We start from the raw sequence: 15,644 nt of genomic DNA, 5'->3' as shown, positions 1-15,644 counted from the left end.
GAAGAGTGCTATCCATTACACACTGCAGTGCCAGCAGCTTGATTTCACTGGGGACTGTTCACTTTTGAGTATTGCTTTCCCTACCAATTAAATACATTGTAGGTCCAGGAAAGATCACATCAAGGTGTGGTCCCCTGCATAGTGTGAGGAGTGGTATCGTCAGTGTCAATATCCAGCTCTCCCTGTTTCACTACCATGAAAATTGTGAGCCCATTCTGTGAGCTGTGACCACAGTGTTATAATGTGTGTTCTCTGTAGTAAAACCTTCTTGTCTTCTCTGGTCTGTCCAGGGGTTTGGGCCACGGAGCCTTTGGTGAGGTATATGAAGGTCAGGTGGCAGGGATCCCCAGCGACCCCACTCCCTTGCAGGTGGCTGTGAAAGTAAGTGACAGTGTATGAGTTATCATGATGGTTTCATGCACCTTTCACCCAAGAGTCCCAATGCATTATAAAAATGAAGATGAATTAAGCATTACTGTAGTACAGAAGGATGTGGCTAGAAAGGTTGCTGCTCTGCTGCAACACTTTAATCCATCATAGTGATGGTACAGCTTGTAGCATATGGCCTTGTGAGATTACTAAAAGAGGTCTGTAAGTAGTAAATAAGCAAAGATTTCCCATACAGCTGCAGTAGACTGCGGGTATGAGAAATAAATCCATCCTCTGTCCATCCTTCACATGCTACACCTGGTGTGGTAATCTGTCCAAAGCCTTTTAGTCAGAGGCCAAAAGTCTTCACAGGGCCAAGAGCAGCTGGCACATATATCAAAGAGCCTGCACGTAGGAGGTGGCTGGCTTTCCAGGGGTCTTGCCACTCCATTACAGGATGGATATGCACTGGACATGAAGCTAAGAGACCCTGGCAGGGTTCTCCAGGCCTTCAGCAGCCTAGCTACCTTGTTTTCTCCTAGAGGTTACATAGCAGCACAGTCCTACTGCTGGCTATAGTTCATAGTCTTGCTGGGAGTTAGGAGTGTCAGAGAGCTGACAGGAACTGTGGTCTCATTCCTCGTCCTCTATACAGCAGTCCCATATATTGAGCACTGTTCCCTGTGCACTCTGGGCTATTTCCTTTGCTGGGAGGAGGATGACAGTGGTGTTGATGGGCCCTGTGTTCTGATCTTTACCTTTCAACAGGCTTCACAGTCTAGTTTAGTAATGGTCTAGCTATTTTCATAGAGTGAGGTTTCTTTTAGAGAAACAAGGATAGCTGCAGACAATGTTAGTGTTTTTGATTGTGCCAGGTGTTCTACATCTGTAAGTTTAAATATCTTCTCCTTGTCAACCTGTTCTTTCTTTTCCAGACATTGCCAGAAGTGTGTTCAGAGCAAGATGAGCTGGACTTCCTCATGGAAGCTCTCATTATTAGGTGTGTATGAATAAGATGAACAGTGCTTGCGTAGGCTTGCAAAGCCCAGCACTGTAAAGAAAAAAGGTGCTTTGAGAGGTGATGTCCATGCAACACATCTATACAGTAGTTTCAGCGCATGGCTGTCAGTATTTTGCAAAGAGGGTAGGCATTACCATCCTTTTCTATTCCTCTTACAAATGAAGAGGCACCAGATGATTGAGAGCTAAATTTTCAAGAGGGTCCACACTGGTTTTCATTATCCAAAGTGAAAATCTTTAGGCCCAGTTTTCAGAATTGATAATAGGATCCTTTGATTTCTCTTAGAGATCAGAACATGAGGTAAAAACAAACCTTAGGCGTTTGGGTTTGACTAGTCAAAACTAACAGGTGGCATTGACTTAATGCTGCTGTCATGTCACATGTCAGTGAGTCCTAGAATCCATGGAAATAGTTCCCCATCACATTGAGGTCTGGAGAAATAAGGAACTATTAAAGACTAGACCTTGAGGAATATCCCCTCCATAAGCAGATCCCGGTGTCAGTATGTTATTTGGAACAACTCTGCGCTAGCCCAGCTTCTGCCCCTTGCATAGGGAAATTAGGAGCAGACTTTTCTCTGTTACCAGACATTTTCTGCTTCCTATGGCCCACAAGTCTTGCTGTAGCCCAAAAAGGATGCAGAATATAGGAAGAGGAAAAGCAGCCAAAAGCCACTCCTTCCCCACTTCTGTTTCTGCACTATGCAGACAGACACAGAGCTTTATCCAGTTACCCTACCTTTGAGATTTGTTACTTTCTGAAAATAAAACATTCCCCGCAGCAAAACATTTTGATTCTTTTCTGTAATTGTGCTTTTTGGATCAAAGTTGCTCCATAATTGAGTCTTCCTGTCTCCACAGCAAGTTCAACCACCAGAATATTGTGCGCTGTATCGGGGTGAGCTTGCAGGCACTGCCCCGTTTCATCCTGTTAGAGCTCATGGCTGGAGGTGACCTGAAATCGTTCCTGAGAGAGACGCGGCCTAGACCGGTAAGAAAAGAGAAAATTGAATTTTATTTAGTAAGCTGTTGCCACAAGGCAAACACGTAACTATAAAAGAGCTGATCCATGCAACTACTATTTCCCAGCATTTTAGAGGGTCAGAAAATTTCTGTTGCTAGAAGACCACTGTGGGGGCAGGACGCAGATGTATAGGGAATAGATGCTGCTGACGTTATGCAGAGGTGCCTCATCCCTGGACTTCACTAGATATCATTGCAGATACTATCTAAAGAAAGAACAAAATCAAAGTTTTTTTAAAAAAAATAAGTTAAACTCTACTCTTACCTTCCTCACAGCAGCTGGGGGCGGGTTTGGGGGGAAGCATTGAGCTAGTAATGATAAATCCATTATTTAAACTGCTGATCAGGTGCATTTCTGTGGATATCTGTCAGTGCAACTTTGACATAGGCAAGGAGAGAATCTGGCCTGGAGCTGTTGACTTAATAGCAAATATCTTTAGTCCAGATTTTTAAAGATTTTCCCACTGAAATCAGCATCAATAGGAAATGACAGTTAGTTAGAAATGTGTGAGAAACAAATTATGACTTCTAGAGAGGAGTCAGTATTTCAGAAGAATAAAGTTTGCTCTGAGTTTCTGGATCAGAAAGGCACCCAGATGTTGTTGAAGTTAAGCACCAGGGCCCAGCTTCATACTTTGTCTCTACATTTCTTTGACACGGGGCCAAATGCTGGATTTTGTCAGTACAAGAGAGACACAAATTGGCTCTAACATAGAAATAAGATTCTTCCTTGTGGCATCTGGAAAGAGATTGACTTTGTATTTTTTCCTTGCAGTCTGGTTTTCAGACATATAAAATGGTCTGTGTTGCTCAGGAGCACCGCAGTCTTGGATAGGTTGCAATAAAATGGCTACTGCCTGGATAAGAAGACTAAAGACCCAGAAAGTCAAGATGTTTGAAATCTGAGCAAGCAGTCTTTATAAATAGAGGTTGGTTTTCTGTAGCACCTAGAGATGCTCGTCAGCTCATACAAATGGGCTGAACTTGGTGGTAGGTGAATGGGGAAATTTATGTTTTGCAATGTGGGCTCCACTCTCGCCTGGTGCAGAGCAAAATGGCATGGGCCAGGTATGCTGCCTGGTAGGTGCTTTGTTCAGAACTGCCAGGACAGGCTGTGCTAGATGTGTGAAGTGGCAGGTGAAACAGGATAGTGTAGGGCAAGGGCATCCATCACTTTGCAACGGAAGCATCTTTTTGGCTCATTAAATTGGAGAGAGAAGCCAGCTCAGTAATGATCAGGATCATGTGAGGAAGCATCAAGAAGATTAGTCCTGAACAGCAGGAATTTTTATGTAATTGCAGTAAAATGAACCAGTTGCTTTTGTGGATGAAAAGCCCTTAATCTTTATAGGATGCAGTCATGGCAGCCTTCTGATCTGAGGGGTTTCTTTCTGTTTGCCCCTACGCCAGTCATGGGTTCCTCCTTGCATGCCAGGGCTTCCATTTCTGTTAGCAGTAGCTTTGTGCAACCCCTGTGAAAGCAACCTGTGTCAGAAGAGGTGGATGATTCACACCAGGCACAGCATACATTACTTCCTTGGTATTTCTTTTTCTGCCTTTACAGTCTCTCCTTCCTTTCCTCTTCTTTCCTTGTCTTTCTTGACCTGTTTGAGGTTATCTGAGACTGACCATAACTACTACTACACACAGCACCTTGAAGATCCTCCCCTATTCCCGCATTTAACTTGCTCCCAGGACTGAAGCAGACCTGGGACTAATGCTGCTGTTTCCTGCTCTGTCCCATGCCTGTCACACTTTGGGAAAGCTGGGGTTCAAATGCAGATGGACAGTTGCAAGCTGGAACTGATTCAGAAAAACAGTTTCCAGTCCCTCTTTAACATTTAATGCAGACAGCCTGACTGCATGCAGACGCAGATCTACATGTTTCTGCTCCATTTCTAACACCTTCCTTCCCCTTGCCTTGCCTTGCTTCTGCTACCATCCCATGTGGTGGCTGCCTGGCAAGAATGACAGCGTAATTCACTGTCTGGCTGCCGGGGCAGCTTCTGAGGGGCTAATGGCACCTGTGAGTGCTGAGAAATCAGCCTCTGGTGCACATGTTTGACTGCTGGCTCAGAAACTAGGTGACTGATGAGAGACGAGATGTGTGCAAGGCATTGTGCTCTTTGAAGTATGGGATGCAACTGTGGAAGTGGATTTACCCTCTGCATATACTTGCGGTGTGACAGAGTCTCTGTACATAAGGCCCATGGCTCAGTACTGCTGGATGTATCTTTGCACTGCTCTTAATGAACCCTGAGCTGCTTTGTTCCTCCTATTGCTCATTCAAGGAAGACAGGCAGAAGGTAGGCATAGCAGACTGGACGTCTAGCTTTCCAGGCCCATTCAAGGAAAGGAAATACAAGGAACAGTGCAGAGTAAACAGGCTTTGATGAGCTTTGCTTCCAACAGGAATTAAATGAACGCACAAGACCTAGCTGACTGACTCAGTAACAGAGGTGCACTGCTTACTGTGCAGTAAGCACTATATGAATTACTGTTGTCTTTTCCCCTTGTTTTTTTCCAGTTTTGTATTTTCCAGCTGATTTCCTTACTACCTTGTCTTTCCCACCTACTTCTGCTTTCAGCCTGATTGCAAAAGAGAGATTTACATGTTCATTCTCTACCTTCATCCCCCAGTTGCTCTCCCCACTCCCCTGCCAGTAACTTCGAATTCATTTGCCAGTTTCGGTCAAATTTAATAGAGGTGTGAAAGGCATTAACTTGGCATTAATTCCAAGGCCTCAGGAAAAAGAAAGCACCGTGCTAGAACAACCACTGAGCAAAACAGTTGTCTTGTTTGGCTTGCCCCTGGACAGCAAGAACCTGTGTGACTTGGAGCAAGACAGACGCAGCATGCTGCTGTGCACTCAGCCACTGAATATTGTGGAAGGGAGCAGAGGGAATGGTGGAGGAGAAGGTGAAGCAAGGGAAAGGGGAACTTAAGACATTGCATGGGGGACATGAAATGGGAAGCTAGAGCTACCACAGGAGGTATCAGGACATGGGATCCAACTTAATGGGAGATCAAGATGCTGCCAGCACAGGTTATTGCATGTTGTCCGTCTGTGTTCTTCACGTAAATAATGAAAGCAATGTTCAGCCAACACGTAATGATTTTTCTGGACTCTAAGCAAGAGTGATCATATGTGTAAGCCAAATATTCATCCAACATCACTGATACAATACTAGTGACTTTTGTGGAATATTGTCGGTTTATGCCAGCCAGGTCTACTCCATAAGCTTCAGATTCATACTTCTCCATGGGCCCAGGGTTTACAGCCTTGAAGGGTTTCTCTGTTCCATTTCTAACATAAAGTTTCACATCTATTACAGGATTACCCCTTCCCCCTCGTCTGGAGAGAGGCAGTCTGGTAGATTCAGAGACGCCTGAAATCGGAGCCTTCGCTCATTATGAGCATTGCAGAATTGTCCATTCTGGGAAGTTCAGTGCTGATCTTTCTCACACACAGCACAGCAATCAAAGAACAGCTCTGGAAGATAAATCGTATTCGGATAAATGATTCCCCTCCTTTGTGTTGTGCAGCCTGTTGCACAGAGCAGTGATTACACTGGAAAATACACAGAATTTCTTTCACCTTTAGCAAGATTCAGCCTCACCCGGGGAGGTGTCACACTAGTGCTTCCAGCATGCCCACTGCTCTGAGCAGCGGTGCGTTGCAGCTGGCATTGTCCATTCATCTGGGGAGCAAAAGCTGTAAAGTGAATCCTTTGGTGTCTCAAGGCTGCTCCCCTTGCAAAATGAATCCCAAACCTCCATTTTTCAAACAAATTACATGGTTAAATTGTCCTTGGCTGGGCAGTCACATCTGTTTTAAGACTGTATTTAGCCAAATAAAAGGTGGAAGGAATTCATCCAAGGAGGGGAAGGAAGGGACAAAAAGGGAAAAAGAGAAAAAAGCTATGCTGTTGAAATCAGCTTGTGGCTTCAGCCTACTGACTGCCTTGCAGTATAGCTCAGGTCTGGAATCGATTGCACAGTAAAGAATTGGGCTTTTTACTCAGTTTTCACTTCAGGTTTCTGACCCTTGCTCAGAAGAGGGAGGAATGGGTAGATCGAGATATTCATTTCCCTTTGGTTTATGCCCTGAAAGGGAAAAAGAAGGCATCTGCATCCTTTCTTACTGTAGCCATCTTGTGTAGCTGGTGAGTCACTTTAACTCACAGAGGTAAAAAAGATTATTCCCCGCTCCCCACAAAAGGGGGGCGGGGGGAGAGGCTTTATGTTTTCAGGAAATGATTACTCTACAAAAAGAAAGGTTTAGGGGGAGACGCAGTCCGGTGTTTTAAAGAATCAGTTAAGTATATATATGCAACGAACTATACTGTTTAAATAATAAAATATAGGTGATACATAGTCACAAATGATTTTGTTTTATGGCACCGCACTGAAAAAAACAGGCTTTGTTCTCACAGAGGTGCAGCATTTTTCAATTATTTCATTATTCAAGTATTGAGGCCAGGTTTTTCCTAATCTCTTCGGAAGACGTTAAGACTTTTTTAGGTTTTACCAGCCAATGCCCACTGTTTAACTACTGGCTGCTGCCTGCTGTAGAGCCTGGACTTATTTCCAATCCCAGTTAGCAGTGGTTTAGATCAGGTGGGATGGCCAGCACAGCATCACATCAGTCTGTTTCATCACAACAGACGAGCTGGCAGAGCCAGCAGTCCTTGTCACTGGAGAACCCATGCTGGTTTGTGCATCACTGGGAGAGACCCACCGGCAGGTGTGCCTTTTGGGCACTGGGCAGAATGGTAGGTGTCGTAAGAGAGAGCTAGATGGTGGGATAGGCTTGTTTGGTCCAATAACTAAGGCCACAGATAAACACTTAGCTAGCAAATGGCTGCTGTGGAATAAGCAGTCACTGCCACCCAGTTGTTTGTCATCGCCCTGCTGGCAGCCGCGATTTCCTCCTCCCCCACAGGACTGGCTGCAGGGATCACTGGTTCACATCTCAGTGCAGAAGCTGATGGTTTGGCTTCAGAGGCCGGCAAACGCGAGCCGGTGCTAAGCCTGCCCTTTTCACTAAAGCATCTGGCTCCTGCTGGCAAGGGCTGTAGACTTCATCAGAGGGGCAGGAACAAGGAGCTGGCAGCCTTAGTCTTCCATAGCCGTTGGCTATGCAAACCTGTGTCAGTGCTCTGAGGGGCAAGATAAAACCTACACAGATGTGGAGGAGGGAAAGAGCAAATGTGACTCATGCCATTATACAAAATGTCATTCTCATTGTTCAAGGTGACTTTAGAGAGGAGCTAGCAGTAATACAAAGAAACTGAGTGAGGACCAGTTCAGGCTACAGATCGCAAAAATCATGCTGAAAATTCAGAAGCATCTCCCATGAGAAATGGGGGAAATTCTTACAGGGGCATCCCAATGGAGCTGGAAAGTCAGATCCAGCTGTTCTGATTCTGTCCCTGGGATTTGTATGACATCGTGCCTGCACATCCTTTGCATAGTTCATGGATATCGACTCTCTCTTGCGCATTTTTGTAATCCCTTTGTGTATTAACATCTGAGCTACATCACTTGTTGGAGAGTTCCCAGCGCTGTACCTGTGATGAATCACGCCATGTTCTTGCTTTTAACCCACATTTGTCCCTTGTCTTTTGGTAGAATCAGCCCTCCTCCCTTTCCATGCTGGACTTGCTCCACGTGGCTCGTGACATTGCTTGTGGGTGTCAATACCTGGAGGAGAACCACTTCATTCACAGGTAGGCAAACACATCTGTGTCAGCATGGGCATGCATGACTTGCGTACAGGCCAGCACGGACTTGTAATGCCCTGCTTGGTATGTTTATGTCCTGCTGCACTCTAGTGGCTGGATACCTTTAAACAAGGTAGATAAAATCAGAATAATAGAAGCAATTAACAGAAAAGCTGCTATAAATCAGGTTGCAGAGGTCTATAGTTTTACCAAAGATTCTGAGCTCTGTCTCAGTGCCTGCACTTGTGCAGCCTGTTTGGCTACTCTGCAAATGGAAACAATCTCGTGACAGAAGTCTTCAAAGCTCTCCCCTTCATGAATTTTGCTTAGTGCCTTTCTGCTCATTCTGGAACCCTTTTCTCTTCTCTCTCTCTAAGAACAGCTGTACAAGTACAGCCAGAAGTGCAACACCTCATGACTATTGTTACCTGCTCCTGCAGAACAGGGTGTTTGGCAAGTGTCTAAAATTCTGCCCATTGAGTAGAGATGACTAGAGAGTAGTTCACTCTTCTGAAAGAGTTACCCACAAGGTATGCGACCATGTTATTCAGATCTCAAGGTTTACTTCAGCCCAGCAGAGGTGGAGCTGGAGCTTCACCTGCATACACAGATTCAGGCCCATACCTTCAGTCTTCAGAGCAACACCTGCACATTGTTGTTCTTCCTGTCTCTGACAGTATGACATCTGTTTGACAATATTTGAACAAGCACACTTAGGAACAGGTCAGTGGATCATTCCCCAGACAGCTTGATGTTGGGACTACTACATTGCTGAAATCAGCCCCACTGCTTGCAACTCCTTAGAGACTTAAAAATAGCTCCTGGGGTGAAGGGAGGCTCACAGGAGGCCCATCCTTTCAGCTGGAAGATGTTACGTGAAGTTTAAAGAGGAAATGATAAAGAACAGAACTGCTCCTGCTGTTGGGGTGATTGGAATTTGGGACATCACTAGTTATCCATAAACACTGACTTTCCTGGCTGTTGTGGGCTCTCTGCAGCTCAGGAAAGTAGGTACTATTCTTTGTTTTCTTTTTGGCTTGCAAAATTGTCGAATGATTAAGTGGTTCTTCTCTTTCTGTTGCTTTTCTTCCCTTTCCTTGTAGGGATATTGCTGCCAGGAACTGCCTCCTTACCTGTCGAGGGCCTGGGAGAGTGGCTAAAATTGGAGACTTTGGAATGGCCCGGGATATATACAGGTAGCAGAGCTAAGCCCAGGGTATCTGCAAGTGGAAGCTCACTAAAATGAGGGAGGAGCAGTGTTTATGCAGGAGAGCAGGCTTGTGTGCTGCTCTACGTTAACCCTAGCAAGGCGAGAGTGGAGAGATCCCACCCTGATGAATCCCAGCTAATGCTTTTTTGGTGTTTGCCTTCACCTGTAGTTTAACTGTGCTCTGGAGACTTTTCCCACTGCTGACAGCTTTCTTCTGGATAATGAAGTCTGATGGTCATGGAAGGCATTTTTCCTCCCTCTTGTACTCTGTCCTCAGTTTCTTGTCTTTACTTTCTCCACAGTGAATGGCATTGATGTGCCCTTTTGTTTTGTGGTCCCAAATCATTCTGAGTTTAATCTCTCTCCTTGATACTACCCCTGCCCCTTTGGTTTGGTGTCATCAATAAATCTCCTCAATTTACTGCAGATAAAGGAGGAAGGTGCAGAGGAAGGTCAGGAAAATGTAATCACCCAAACTGGAATTCAGCCAGGACACAGAGTTAACTACTCTTCTCTTGCAAGAAGTGCCAGGAAATCTTTAATGACCATGAGCAGTCAGGGCTGCAGTTTGATATCTCATCTTCCAGATAGCACGTCCAGAAGTGCAGCACCATGTCCTGCTGTGCTGAGGAATCGATTTGCCTCTAACTGGGAGGAAGGAATGCCTTGTACTCAGTCACTTGCACTGTTTATTCCAGTGCCTTGCCTTCTTTTTTTCCTGCTTGGGGATTCTCCTGTGCAATTACTAAGCCAGGCCTGGCTCCGCTTAGCTTGAGATCTGACAGTATCGCAGCCTGAGGTGATGCAAACAGAGTGCTACCTTCAAAAACCCAAGTGTATATCAGAGCTGCTTTTTTGTTTTCCCTCCTCTCTCTCCCTTCACAAAGAGGAGGAGGGGACTCTGCTGGGACAAAGTAACATCTGTCACACTCACACAATCAGCAGAATCGACTGCCAAGATGAATGCTTTGGTGCTGAGTTTTCAAAGGTGCCTTTGAAGTTTGCACGTGTTTCTGTGTCCAGGAATACCCTTTGGATGCTCAGGCTGCGTAGTTGTGAACAGCTTGCATGAGCAGCCTCCTGCAGCTGCCAGCCACAGGTTTTATTTTAAATGACGACAGCACTAAAGGACTGATGTAATGCCTGTCTCAGGAGCACAGGAGGTGGTTTTTGTACTACTGCCCCAGCTCTAATGGCCCAGCAGCCTCCTCATCAAGCTCCTCATTCTTATAAAGGGTTTTGGATTTCACTTGCAGTGCTTTAGACTGGGTACACATGGGACAGGCTTTGTTTATTTTTGGTGGGGATGCTCAAGGTCACCACATGTGAGGTGAGGTGGAGATCTTGCTGTGGCTGAAAAGTGCAGGAAGATGGCTCTGCCAGCAGCAGTTTACTGTGTGAGTAATTCACTAGGAGTATGCACACAGGTAAGGATAACTTGGGTTCATCAGATCAGGCCTAAAGCAAGGGAGATTAGAGCAGTCCTTCCATGGCCTGCCCATTTCCACTATTTTTGTGAGAAGGAACAGGTCTCTTCAGCATTTTCTCTGCCATGCTGTTTTGCCTAAATTAGTCTCTCCTCTGGCTCATTATTTTAATGTTTGCAATTATAAAAATCCCGAATTAATGGCATTTTCTAAATTCTTGGCTGACTCTTTGTTTTGTTTGTTCTTTGCAGAGCCAGCTACTATCGGAAGGGTGGGTGTGCAATGTTGCCGGTCAAATGGATGCCTCCTGAGGCTTTCATGGAAGGGATATTTACATCAAAAACAGACACATGGTGCGCTTCCTTTCCTTCTCTGTCCAGTCTGTCTGTCTGTGTTATAACCCTTTTTGTAAAGTGTGAATATCTTGTAAAAAACACATGTTCTTGTTCATTTCTTCTTTACTAAAAAGACAAGCTGGGTCTTTCAGAGCTAGTAGTCTTGGAGGAGACAAGGGAACAGAAAGATCAAACCTGTGCAAAGATGGGTGCTGCTGGGGAGGTGAGCAGGCAGGGAAGGGAGGTTGAGGCAGATGCAGGTGCTGCTTTGCTGCTACAGGCGATGGTCATTCCTGTATCCTTCACTTTGTTTTCCTTCGCTTCTGTATTCAGGTCCTTTGGCGTATTGCTGTGGGAGATATTCTCTTTGGGATACATGCCCTACCCTAGCAAAAGTAACCAGGAGGTTCTGGAGTTTGTCACCAATGGAGGAAGGATGGATCCACCTAAAAACTGCCCTGGCCCTGTGTATGCTATTTTAACTTTGATATATTCATGCAAAGAAGTTTCTGTTTCAAATGCTGTTCTGTAGTCAAAAGTTAATGACTTTTAAGATTGATCTTATGGTGGCTGATCTGCCTTATTGGACTTGACTGCCAGTGACTTCTCTAATATTTAATTTTTCTGTCTGTTTTGGAGAATAATTCAGGGCCCCTTTGAGAAGTACTGGCCACTGCTTGTTTGGTCAAAGATGGTGCAATATTTCTGTGTCTTAGGTTAGCTGTGAAACGGCAAGTGCGTAAGGCTGTTCACAGGTAGGGAAAACTGGGCTCCATTATCCGTAGCCCTGCCTACCTTTAGTGAATTGCCCAAGGGATTTCAAGTGGGTGAGTTATTTCTCTAATGTGCTGTGGATTTCACCCCACTGGTGGCCACATTTCAGTGGTTACCAGTACATCAGTTGTCTGACTCCGGGGAAGGCAGAGCACTGTTATTTATTAGAAGTCAGAGTGGTGATGCACGCTTATCGTTTCTAAGCTGCAGTGACTAGCTGTTATGTACGAACAGGATCTGCCATTTATGAGCGTCTCCCGATCTGCTCTTTCAGTTATCGCATTATGACCCAGTGTTGGCAGCACCAGCCTGAAGACCGGCCAAATTTTGCCATAATCCTGGAGAGGATTGAGTACTGCACTCAGGTATCAGTGTTCATTTGTCTGGAATGAGATGGGTGGGAGAGGGTTCTTCTTGAGGGGCAGTCTAGGCAAGCCAGAACATGAGATGAGAAGGCAGCACTGCATTACTGCGGTCAGCAGTCCAGGGAGACTGATGTCAGCCGGGGACCAGTGGCTGGGATATTTACCTCGTCGGGTAGTTGATCCTTCTTGTCTTTCACTGCTGAAAGGCACAGGCTTACACAAGCTTACAGAGCTTTACAAATAGCAGACCTGTAGCTCTGCTTCTGCTTATAAAGGCACAGATTCCAACAAGCAAAAGAGCTAAGACAGACCAGCGCCCATACACACTTCACATGCTTCATGTCGGCCACTCCATCTCAGTGTTTACCCTTAAGACATGGTCAGCACTGAGCAGAAATGGTCCTGGCTCAGCGCACCCATTGCGGGTGGCTTCTGCAGCTGTCGGCAATTTTCGGAATCGGACTGCGCTGGAGAAGGCAGGTGGAGACAGCCATGCTAAGGGAGTGGGGATTCTAAGGCCAGGCACCGGGGAAAGGATGTGGCTGGCTTTCCAGGCTGAAATCTGATTTCTTTCTTTTTTACCACGATTTTTCGCTTATGAGGAGTGGAGTAGTTTGGAAAATGTTTCGCTGCCTGCATCAGCGGAGGCTTCTTGTGTGCAAATCACACAGTTATTTGCCTCACTCAGTTTGCTTTCCCTCACTGTTCAGGAGGCTTGGTCTGTTTTTCATGTGTGTTTGGATCCTGGGATTGGGAGACATTGTTTTCTGCTATCTATAGCTTGCCATGGCATCTAGCAATAATTAAAGGTTGCCCAGATCACCACATTTGCTCTCAGTTTAATTTTCAAAACTGCTTAAATAGCTTAGAACCGCAGTCCCTATGGATTCGGGCTTCAAGGGGTCTGCCAGTATTGCCTTCTCTCTGCATTCCCATTCCTCCCTTGTTGTGTGGAGGCAATACTTTCATGGCTGAAACTTTCTCAATATTATCTGAGAATGTTATGAACTTCGAGATGATATAGATTCCAAAACAAAATTCCCACAGGAAATTTGGCTGGACGTAAAAAATGTTTTTCATTGTTTTTGTGCCTCTGCTGTTCTGTGATGAGTTTTAGGGTTGCTTTTTTTTAAAGAGTTCGATTTTAAGGGTATCCCATTGCATCTCACAGCTAACTGCATTTTGTCAGCATCCTTTACAGGTGGAATGCGGGCTGTGGGTAGTGGGAACAATGCTCTGTGATCATAGCATGACAGCTGTCAGATGTGCCAGGTTTTTAATCAAGTCCGAGTATGCATGATGGTAGCAGACTTTGAGAAATTCTCATTGTTCTCTCCGGCAGGATCCAGATGTCATCAACACTGCTTTGCCAGTAGAATATGGCCCATCAGCTGAGGAGGAGGAGAAGGCAGCAATGCGCCCTGATGATCCAGAAGGAATTCCTCCTCTCTTGGTCTCCACACACCAAGACAGAAAGGATGACAAGCAAACTCTGCCATCTCCACCGCCCCTGCCATCAGCCATCACTGCTGGAAAACCTCTAGGGAAAGTGGGAGCCTTGGAACCGCCGGTGCCAGGGAAGGTGCAGTCAGCCTCAGCGGGGGGACATATCAACATGGCCTATGCCCAGTCCAATCCCCCTTCTGAGCTGCACAAAAGCCGAGGCTCCAGAAACAAGCCCACCAACCTCTGGAATCCAACCTACGGTTCCTGGTTTGCAGAGAAGCAGGCCAGCAAAAGCAGTTCTCTGCTGGAGAAGGAGATGCCCGAGAGGGAGAGTTTGGGACAGGAAGGAAACTGTACTGTGGGGCCCAACATTGTGACTGGCAGGCTGCCAGGCTCCTCCCTGCTATTAGAGCCATCTTCCCTAACAGCAAGTGTTAAAGAAGTGCCTCTCTTTAGGCTCCGCCACTTCCCCTGTGGGAATGTCAACTATGGATACCAACAGCAGGGCTTACCCTTGGAAGCCTCCACGCCACCTTGCGCTAGCAGTTACGAGGACCCCGTCCTTAGAAACAAGAGGCACATAACCCAGCAGGGGCCGTGAGAGCCCTCTACCCTCTTGACTTTTCCCCCTGTGGCCCCTGAGCCTTGAAGAGATGTCCTGTTACCCAATACACCACGAGCAAGGGATCTGACAGCATTACCTTCCATTTTGTGCCAACTTGCTCCAAAAGTGCCACCCTCGAAGCTGTAATTTCAACTAACCCGAGAGGCTTCAAATCACCGGAGCCCCAATACAGTAAAAGAAACGAGGGGGAGGGAGGATACAGGAAACAGATGTTACCTGCAAGGCCCAGCTGCTGTTGCATCAACTCATACGCATGGTTGTTGTCATGCCCTTCCTGTGAGCTTTTCTCAGTTGTGCGTTCTCTGCTTAAGTGTAAAGCCACAGCTCACTGCCTTGAGTGTTTCATGTCTGGGGTTTTCCGTGCCAAGCTTGTGGTTGCTGTGGAACACCTGGAGATCTCCTGCAGCTGGCAGAGGTTGTAGTGGGTTTGGGGAGAGCATCCTCTATCCAAACCGAAAAAGGATACAACAGCGCTGAATGGTGACGCGATGGCACATTCCCAAGTTGCGTTCCAGCTACAGTCCAGTCTTCGAAAGTCCTTGAATGCACAGCGGTTATGGGGGTGTTGGCAGGGCAATAGAAAGACACTGGTCATACTGCATCGCTTGAAAGAGAGAGGAGAGGAAGCATAGAGGATGGGTGTAGATGCTATGAGGCATTCTGGGTTGGGTGTGGGGTTTGTTGGGCTGGGTTTTTTGTTTCCTTTTCATTTTCCTGTGCTTACACACTAAAACTGTGTGAAGCTCTTTAAAATTCCTTCTGTCCTACAAAAGTAGGAATGTCCTTTATCAGGAACTTGTGCGTGTCAAGTGGAACCAAGGTGAAGTTTTAAAGGACCATAGTCATGAGAGAAACTTTCACCATGCCCTGAAAATGGACTGCATACCTCAGAGGTTTTCAATGGCCTTTGACATACCCTGTACAAACAACAACATAAAGGCGGAAGACTACATCGTGCCACAATCCGGATGCCAGATACTGTCTGTATTTGAAGGGTTTAGAGCCCTTGTTCCTTTAACAAAATACGTGTATGATAGTGGTTTAAGGACAAACACTGCATTGACTCATTTTTGTACACCTTGTGCATGAAAAATATTCCAGTTAAGTGTACTGTCAAAACATAGATGTAGGAAATAACTCATGTGTAAAGATGTGCATTAGTAACTTCAACTTAGGGTTGCAAGGAGCTGTTTTAGCATGAACGCTATCCAAAAAAGGGATGCCTATTTCCATAGAAGTGGGCGCGCTGGAGCATCAGCAAAGGAATGTGAAGGTGTTCTCCAGTCCGAGACTCTTCATCTCAGTGAAGTGACTCTGAATCTG

General features: G+C 45.9%; 1 protein-coding gene across 1 annotated transcript in view; it reads left to right on the top strand.

Annotated features, from left to right (window-relative positions):
* ALK (ALK receptor tyrosine kinase) overlaps nucleotides 1–14,297 on the top strand; it is a 318,891-nt gene extending 304,594 nt beyond the window's left edge. The window contains exons 21-29 of the mRNA XM_050893080.1: nucleotides 291–381; nucleotides 1,305–1,369; nucleotides 2,251–2,380; nucleotides 8,048–8,145; nucleotides 9,243–9,335; nucleotides 11,028–11,129; nucleotides 11,445–11,579; nucleotides 12,160–12,250; nucleotides 13,593–14,297. Coding sequence (XP_050749037.1) covers nucleotides 291–381; nucleotides 1,305–1,369; nucleotides 2,251–2,380; nucleotides 8,048–8,145; nucleotides 9,243–9,335; nucleotides 11,028–11,129; nucleotides 11,445–11,579; nucleotides 12,160–12,250; nucleotides 13,593–14,297 — 1,510 coding nt within the window. The remainder of the gene's footprint in view (nucleotides 1–290; nucleotides 382–1,304; nucleotides 1,370–2,250; nucleotides 2,381–8,047; nucleotides 8,146–9,242; nucleotides 9,336–11,027; nucleotides 11,130–11,444; nucleotides 11,580–12,159; nucleotides 12,251–13,592) is intronic.
* The last annotated feature ends 1,347 nt before the right edge of the window (nucleotides 14,298–15,644 follow it).

This window comes from Gymnogyps californianus, chromosome 3, assembly GCF_018139145.2.
Source record: "Gymnogyps californianus isolate 813 chromosome 3, ASM1813914v2, whole genome shotgun sequence".
Lineage (NCBI taxonomy): Eukaryota > Metazoa > Chordata > Aves > Accipitriformes > Cathartidae > Gymnogyps > Gymnogyps californianus.
The sequence above is the reverse complement of the archived record's forward strand: the minus strand, read 5'-3'. Positions and strand labels throughout refer to the sequence as shown.